The sequence below is a fragment of the Micropterus dolomieu genome, linkage group LG12, assembly GCF_021292245.1.
Source record: "Micropterus dolomieu isolate WLL.071019.BEF.003 ecotype Adirondacks linkage group LG12, ASM2129224v1, whole genome shotgun sequence".
Taxonomy (NCBI): Eukaryota; Metazoa; Chordata; class Actinopteri; order Centrarchiformes; family Centrarchidae; genus Micropterus; species Micropterus dolomieu.
In genome coordinates this window covers 34,571,935-34,580,638 of record NC_060161.1, presented here as the reverse complement: position 1 = coordinate 34,580,638, position 8,704 = coordinate 34,571,935, and the positions used below count along the sequence as shown (strand labels likewise).

General features: G+C 42.7%; 1 protein-coding gene across 1 annotated transcript in view; it reads right to left on the bottom strand.

Annotated features, from left to right (window-relative positions):
* LOC123979954 (kinesin-like protein KIF1C) overlaps positions 1–8,704 on the bottom strand; it is a 28,129-nt gene that overhangs the window by 1,960 nt on the left and 17,465 nt on the right. The window contains exons 9-20 of the mRNA XM_046064065.1: positions 5,687–5,798; positions 5,442–5,519; positions 5,232–5,297; positions 4,711–4,789; positions 3,914–3,992; positions 3,390–3,538; positions 2,663–2,776; positions 2,283–2,410; positions 2,114–2,193; positions 1,396–1,471; positions 547–626; positions 172–266 (exon numbers count right to left, since the gene is read on the bottom strand). Coding sequence (XP_045920021.1) covers positions 172–266; positions 547–626; positions 1,396–1,471; positions 2,114–2,193; positions 2,283–2,410; positions 2,663–2,776; positions 3,390–3,538; positions 3,914–3,992; positions 4,711–4,789; positions 5,232–5,297; positions 5,442–5,519; positions 5,687–5,798 — 1,136 coding nt within the window. The remainder of the gene's footprint in view (positions 1–171; positions 267–546; positions 627–1,395; positions 1,472–2,113; positions 2,194–2,282; positions 2,411–2,662; positions 2,777–3,389; positions 3,539–3,913; positions 3,993–4,710; positions 4,790–5,231; positions 5,298–5,441; positions 5,520–5,686; positions 5,799–8,704) is intronic.

Here is an 8,704-nt window from a genome sequence, read left to right as displayed (position 1 = left end):
GTGAGCGACACAAAACAGCAGCTTCGTTATCTTGTTGGTTATGTGACAAACAGTTTGTTTCCACATAGATCTCTTACTTAAATACTGGCTGTAGTTAGAAGACCGTCTTCTAAGTCTTAAGTGTTTTGTACTGGTGTATCTAAAAATAAAAACATCAGGCAGGTGTCTCACCTTCTCCCTGATCGTTGATCTCGCTGACAAACACACAGTGAATCTCCTTTATGAAATGTCCGGACAGCTTAATGTCCACATCCTGCTGTCCAACCCTGAGACACAGACAGACAATAAGCTGTTACACTCTTAGGAATCACGCTGACATTAAACTAGAGCTGCAAAGATTAATCCATCAACAGAAAATTCATCTGAAACTACCTGAATAATCGATTAATTCTAGTTTCAAGCAAAACAAATCATGGTAAACTCTTTTCTGTTGTTTTACAGACTGGACAACAAATGAATGAATCAGGAGAATAATCAGTAGATTGATTAACAATGTAAATAAGTGTTGGTTGCAGCTCTACAGTAAACTAATGAAAGCGCCCTGACCTGGTGAATCCCTCCTTGATGTAGTAGAGGAGACACTCGGACATCAGAGGGTCTTCGTTCAGGTTGACCAGGTGAGGCGTCTGGAAAAACATTTTAAGAGCTTTATTTATTTTTTATTCTTCAACACCTGAAAAAACAGTCTGGCCACACGTTACAGCAGCGACGGAGCAAAGCTTCCAGTCAACATTCGAATATCAGAGTCACTCATCTACTTATCACTGGATCAGTTTATCTGTGCAGCTGGGAAACACTTCAAACAACGTGAGGAGTGCTGGAGATGTTACAGAGCAGGTCACAGGGACGTTAAAGCTTCTTGTCTATACGTGATTACATCAGTGAGTAACAGCAGCGTCATTATATCAGCCACACGTCATGTGCTGCTGTACAGCGCTGCGATAAGCCTCGCAGCTATTTACACCATGTGTTGATCAGAGAACACAAGACACAGTGATTACATGCTGATTTATATTGTATAGAAAACGCAGACAGTTTTATCCACTTCAGTTGCTCCGCTGTTTGGCTGCATGTGTGTTTGAGGCATTGCCAAAGAAACAGATGAGCTCCACAGTTCAGTCACAGCTGATGGGTCAGCGAGCACTTTAACAGCAGTCACAATAACACGATGCAGATCATTAACTCTCCGGCTACAGTGGCCGTCATTACACACATGAGTGGAACCAGAGGGAAGCCGGGGCCCTCAGAGCGTCTCACAGCATTACATTACAAAAAAGGACAATAAAACTTCACTAACTCAGGAAACAACTCGTTCAGAGGAGAGTCAACAGAAACTAAAGATAATGAAGACAGGAGATGTTTGAGAAAGAGAGAGAGAGACGGGTGGAAACTCACTCCTTTAGGAGAGAAGACGCCCAGCGTTCCTCCATCTTCTTTAATGGACACGCCCATCTCTGCCAGCAGGGACTCTCTGGGCGAGAGACACAGACAGAGACATCATTCATCAGGCTCTCTCACCCACCTTACAGTTTGTTGTTGTCGTTTACATTCTCAGTTCTGATTGGTCAGTTATTTTTTACATTTACTTTACTTCTTGGGGGAAAAAAAAAAAAATTAATGGCACTTTTACTTCCAGAAGATATCTTCCCAAGATATCTCCGTCACAGCTTCTGTGACCCTCCCTCCCCCCATCAGAGCAACAAGCGCTTCTTTTTTCAGCTTCTCTTAATTAAAGTCGAGCACCTTGGAATCACTGCGGCGTTGTGATCACGTTATTACAAAGTAGCGTTCGCATTGAACGGCAGCCTGTATGTGTGAACAGGTGGTTAGACGCGCAAGTGCAGCAAAAACTACAACTAAACTGACACAACACAACCACCGGTACAGTAGTCAAAGTTAAAGTGAATCATTATTTTTGCACAATGTTTAAAGCAGCCGGAGCTGCTTTGAAACTGGAACTTGAAAAGCAACAACTTCAGCTCAACAATACAAACAGCGAGACAGAAAACTGCAACAACCTCAACTTCAGTCCAGTTACACCTGCAAGTAGAAGTAAAACTATTAATTACAACCACGATAACTGCAGTTAAACTGAAAGAAACTTTAGTTTCACCTCTCCAGACGAATAGATTCTGTCTTTCTTAGTTTCTCTTCCCACGTCTCGTTGAGCTCTGCGATAATCTTCTCCGTCTCCTACAACACAAACAACGGAGAGGAGGCCACATTAGTGTGACCGCCGGGTCCACGAGTGAAGTACCAGGAGAATCAGCCTCTGATCCTACCATCAGCCTCTCCGCCGCTTCCTCTTTACTGATTGGCTCCGTAGACTCCGCCTCGTCTCCTTCCTCTCCGTCCTCGATCAGGTGGTCAGGGTCAGCAGGCGCGCCGCCTGCAGATGCCGGCTCAGCACCTGCAGAGGAAGAAAAAGCATTTAGAAGAAGCAGGACGACTAAAATCTGTGTTAGGTGAACAAAACAAAGGAAGAAATAAGGAAATGAAGAAGAAAGAGCCAGAATCAAACAAAATTTATGTTTCCTGTCTGTCTCTAAAACATTAACACAATAAATAAGGGTTAAAATGCCCCAAAGAAGAAACAAATATTGACATCACATTTCATTTCATACATCAAACTGTCACCAAAACACACACATAATACAGTCACCTGAAGGGGCGGAGCCATTATTCTGTGCGAGCCCATTGGCTGTGAGTGCAAGCTTCAGCGGGGAGGGGGACACACCTGCAACACCGCCGGGGCCGTTGTTGTTGTTGTTGTTGACTTTAAGAGAGAGAGAGAGAGAGTCATAGAGCGAGAGCAGACGCGGAGTCAGGTTTCATTTTTTAACAAGTTGGCATTTCTGCTATGCTGCTTATGTAAAGAACAGCTTGTAAATACACACACACATACACACACACACACAGTTGCTGTTTGTCTTTAAATACCCGCCTCTAAACATACTGCACATACCCATGCCACACATACCATGTTTAAATACACAATAAACACACAACAGCTGTCTGTTCCATGTACATCTGTACAGCAGTATTACACATGAACATTAAGTTTTTTGTGCGTAATATTTATTTTATTATTTAATAAGTAAATCATATAATGTGTGTAAATCACACAATGTACATAATATTACACGTATTTACCACAATAGAGTGTACAGCATTACAAGTGTTGCCAGAATATGTATTAATAATCATGAGTTTATACTATAATATATTGTACAGTAGGTCTAAACAGTATATTGTGTACTGTAACGTGTATATATCAGCCATATATCACCAGGTTGTTATACATACTGAGCCTTGTGTGTACCAGTATTATGTAAATATTATCATAGTACACACCAGTACAATACATAGTGTATAAAATGTGTATATACCGGCGTTGTCCAGCAGCTCCTGCAGGCCCTGGGAGAACAACAGGTTTCTCAGATGTTCCACTTCAGCCTTCAGCTCTCTGATTAGTTTGGCGTTTGGATCTTCATTGATCACAGCGTTACAACGGATCTGTTTGGCGCGGTCAGCATACCTGGAACCACGTCAGACAGAGGTAAAAACACGGACCGATCTCAGCCTCACAGCGAGATAAGATAAGATGATCTGGGAGGGATCATATAAATCATACTGGCACTGCAGCACAGGGGGAATGTAGAGCAAAGTTAAAAGAAGAACACAACACAAGAAATCAGAATCAGTGATCGTCAGGATCAAATATCTGAAATATATACATATCATGTCCAAATCAAAATAAGAGTCCATCAGCAGGAATATTTCTGTTTGGTGGCCTTATTATCTAAACACACCGATTGCATAACACTAGATTACACTACAACATATTTACTTCGGTTAGATTTCACTAATCTGTGCACGATGAAACCTGATTGACACTCGATCGGTATCTGACCTCAGGGTGCTCAGTGTTTCTTCATAGTTGATGTCAGCAGGACTTAGAGCAGCAATCATGGCCGTCCGAGAGTTCCCTCCTGAAACACATTAAAACTTTCACATTATTATTTCAAAACCTTTTCTATTGTCAGAGGTGCCTCTCAAAGTATCAGCCTTGTTTATGTAGTGGTTCTATAGTATAGTCACTACGAGCCCTGAGAGCAGCGCAGGTACTTGTAGATTAGGACTACTTGTGCTAGTAGAGGCTCGGAAACAGCAGCCAGCGTGCAGCGTTGTGTTTACAGCAAACAGTTGGTGGAGTTACGCTAAATACTGGGCCCAAAGTTGTTGTTTTAAGTTTTCATCAGTCAGAAAGTTTTTACACAGCGCCGGAGTCGGTGTCCTCCTCCCCAAAACAAGCGGAGCAGCTGATTACAGCCGGTAATAAAGCTCATTAAACATCACGCTCCTCTGACCCTCAGGCGGACACACACGAGTGCAGCAGCTGGCCGCAGTCTGTCATTATATTCCAGTCAAACCTGATGTTCATTTATAAATGTTGCTCATGGATAGAGGTTACAAATAATGATGCCTGTGCACCTTTTAGTTCCTTGATCTGGGGAATTAAAAGTTCCCAGCTAATCTTTGTAAAGCTAGATCTAGTAAAAGACATGGAGGAAGTAATTGTTAAAGCACTTAAACTGCTAATCCTGAATATAACAGTTTTAATATTACTCCTGGTAGTCTCGGTTTCAACGCATCCAGTTGTGATCATTTTAATGCCTAACTACTGATCCTCATACTAGCTGTACTTACCCAGGTTTTCCTTCAGTAGCCAGGTGAGAACAGAGTCTCTGTAGGGAATAAAATCACTTTTCCTCTTCTTATTGCTCTGCTGCAGAGGACAGAAAAAGGGCAGTCACTCATCTTTATAACTTCTCAGAGCCAGGAACTTTGTGCATTTTATGATATTATATAACCCGAGTATAAATATCAAGTGTGTGCTGACTAGTCGACCGATTAATCGCCTGCCGTGGAACGTTCTCAGTCACCGTCGTCTCGTCTAAATGTTACCAGGTTTCTCCTAAATGACAGCAGCTCTAATCTAGATCTTTTACTGGTTAGAGTTAAATATATACTGTTACACTGCAGAGAATAATGCATCTGAATGACTCCATGTTCTGAAATCTCCAGCAGAACTCAATGTATGCAGGAATAACGCAACTGTACGTGAGTTTTCTTTGTTTTGATATCGGCATTATATATCGGCCGCCCTGTCCTCTAAATATCGGCATCAGCTCTTGACACATATCAGTCGACCACTAGTGTTGACCTACCATTTCGGCCAAAGCTGATATCACTTTTCCCAACGTGGTCAAAGATTTATTGATGTTCGCTCCTTCCTGCACATGAACATAAAGTAACACAAAGTAAATGCACAGTAAACAAAGTGCGTGTGACAGTTTGTGTGTTAAAATGTGCAACCAAATGACAAGAACATTTGGATAAACATCGGTGAGATTTTAGTCAAGTGTGACATTTCTGACCTTGAGTCGAGTGCCTTTGGCCCCCGAGGAGTCCGCTCGCTCGCTTCCAGCCAGGTCGACCAGACTGATCTTGCTGACCTGAAGATAAGAGTTTCATCTTTAAGTCCTTGTTAAATACAACCCGTTGTATTGCGAATAACAACAGCAGTACTGTAAGGTAGTCCTCACAAGAGCACACCGTGTGGTCACGAGGACCGTAGGAATACTCCGGGTCCTCACAAAGAGCAAAACACACACACACACACCTTCTCGGTGTCCAGGCTGGTCATCTGGTCTCGTCTTTTTTGGGTGAAGACGATGGTGAAGACAGCATGTGACCTGGACGACGTCTCATTCATGTTTGTGGCCGCAACCGTCCTGTAATCAATAACCATTCGGGTATAAATTATCAATCACTGACAATCCAGACTGGTCTCCTTCATGTTAGTGGATGTATCTATTTAGAAGAGGAAAATAAAAGATAAATGCAGCATGTTTATTTCCCTGTTGGGGATTATCACTTTGTCACGTATGAATTTTGATTTATCATCAGCCACAGATTGACTACAGTTCCCAGAATTCCTTTCAACACCCTCAAAGACGAGGGTTTCCCAGTGGAGCGCATTCTAAACACAGCTTATATTTATGCGATTCCCTATATTTCCCAGAATGCCTTTTAACAACCACCAAAAGTAGACGTGAACCTGTTTAAAGTTTGGCCTTCAAAGCAACAGGAGAGTCATCAAGTTCTACTTAACTGAAACATCCTCGCTCACTGTACATACCAACTACTGTAGATAAAAGAAAAACACAGGAGAAAACTGACGACGTGCACAGATTACACCGTTTGTCCCATTTATTTTCTATTTCACTTCTACTAAACTGTTGTTTTCATACATCCATGCAAAGAAAAAGCAACAGCAGAGGACAAATTTCACTGCCGAGTTCACCCTCTGCCCCCATGAGCACCTGTTCACCTCGGCCATGTGAGGTGAACAGGTGAGTGCAGCTGCTTCTAACCGCATCCTTCACACCCTCCACCAAAGTGCCAATACAAATGAAGAACATGAATATGCAAAATCTTACATTCGTGGCTCCTATACCAACTGGCATTTCAACTTTCACCACCTCAAATGCTTTTACCAGGAAAATGTCTAGTGACAGTTTAACTGCATTAATCTCTCATCCTTCAGCTTTTCAAGTGCTTTTCATAATTACACAGTTTATCTGCTTTCAGCACTTTGACTCAACTGGTATTAGACTCTCACAGGCAGGAAACCTTTCGTGGCAACGGCTTAATGCTTCATGGCAACACGTCAAACACCAACACGACTCTTCAGGAAGTAAGCTACAACAGAGTTCCCGCTGTTTTCTAGAGACCATTTTCCAGAACATTTTCAGTGATGATCTACCTGCTATGACAGACAGGGAACACGTCGTTCACCAATATGTTCCTCTCTGGTTTAAAACAGGTTGAGATGAAAACATTCATCTATAAGTTTCCAGCCACCTTTAGAGGATGATGCAACTTACATTATTCAGATTGATTTAATGTCATCCAGCCTGTGCTACCGGGTTTCCAGGATAACACAAGATTTTCCGGGACATTTTACTTTTTCCTCTCATTTTCCATGTGTTTTCCATGACTGGGTTATTTGTTAAACTGTTTTCCAGGTTTTCCAGGAGGTGCGGGAACCCTGTATGCAATGAGGTTAGCTCAGTATTCCCGGAACAGATCTCATGGCATAACTGCAAAGAGACCAAGGAGGATTTTGGCGGACGAAAGCAAAGAAAAGAAACGGAGAGAGCAACAGACCGGACAAGAGTGAATGTCGGACGGTCTTTATCTCGTTGGCGCAGAGCTAAAGAGCTGAAAGGATGTACGACGGATGCTGAGCTACTAAGTGATATTTCTGTGTCATGTGTTGTCACACTTGCTTTGTGTTAGAAAAGTTGGCGAAAAAGTAATGCAAGTGCACAGCTGGCCTTAGTAAACAATAGAGGCCGTGTTGGGCACATGTAACCCGTTTTACAAAACGTTAACGGCACTCTCTGCCGACGAGTGCGTGCATCACCGTCACCAGCAGCCGGAGTTTCTTTCTGTAAGTTTCATGTCACTGTGCTGCTGCAGCAGATGCTTCAATAAATCAAATGTAGATGTAAATGTTGGCGGTTGAAAAGCTTTTTGCTGGTCGCACAGAGTTTACACTAGACGACAATGTTCTTTTCATCTTAGACTGTGGCACAATAATGACCAGCTGTGGAAAGAACGCCTCTCTCCCTCTTTCTACTTTCTTCCTTTAGTTTTTAGGCTAACAGGCAACATGAATAACAGAAGGTCCGGTGCCGCAAGGACGGTGCGTTCAGTAACGCAGCGTTACTTGGATTAGTAACTGTAATAAAATTAGTTTTAGAAAAGTAATCTGTTACACTACTAGTTACTGGGAAAAGTCATAATATTACTGCTATTATTAGTAACACGTTACTGCCCAACACTGAACACGGGAGCCAAATCAAACAAATAATCTAATTTCACATGATGTTGCTTTAAGACCACAGCAGTGATTAACTGAAAGCCCAGACACCCTCATGTTTTACACTTCTACTGGTACTTTAACATCTCACAAAGACATAATTTTTAAACATTTTAACCTGATCACGTTGTTTCAAAAGATATTGAAACAACTTCTACTGTAGCCTTTCAGTAATGAGCTCGTGTCCTTCGAATAAAGCAGCTGTGGACACTGACTGACCGAGCTTTGTTTCCGGCGTCCATCAGGTCCCGGATGTCAGTGAATCCGGTCACGGCCAGTTTGGACAGATCTTCCACGTAGGGACCCAGGATGGGATGCTCCCGGACCCGCAGAGTCCCCTGGGACTTTGGGTTCAACAGATCCCGGACCCGCTCGCAGTAGATCTCCATGTAGGACACCTGGAGGAGACAACGTTCAGCCGATCGACGTTCACTGACTGAATCGGTTTGAGTGAACGCATCAGAGTGAGTTTACCTCCACGGAGTAGGTCAGGTCTGGATCAGTGTTCTCTCCTGTTCTCTGAAACAAGTCCTCACACAGCTGAGCACAGAGAGACAGAGGGTCATTAATCAGACGCTGCAGCAGCTCTCATTAAAATAACAAGCTTCTAACTGCTCCAAATAAGCTCATTAGGATCATATCCAAAATATCCCACATGTGCTTTACACATGTGGACCTGGCACATTTTGTTTCCAACAGTGGAAATAAGTGTGAGTTTCAACATAGCAAAGAATGCAGCTGCTGGTTGCT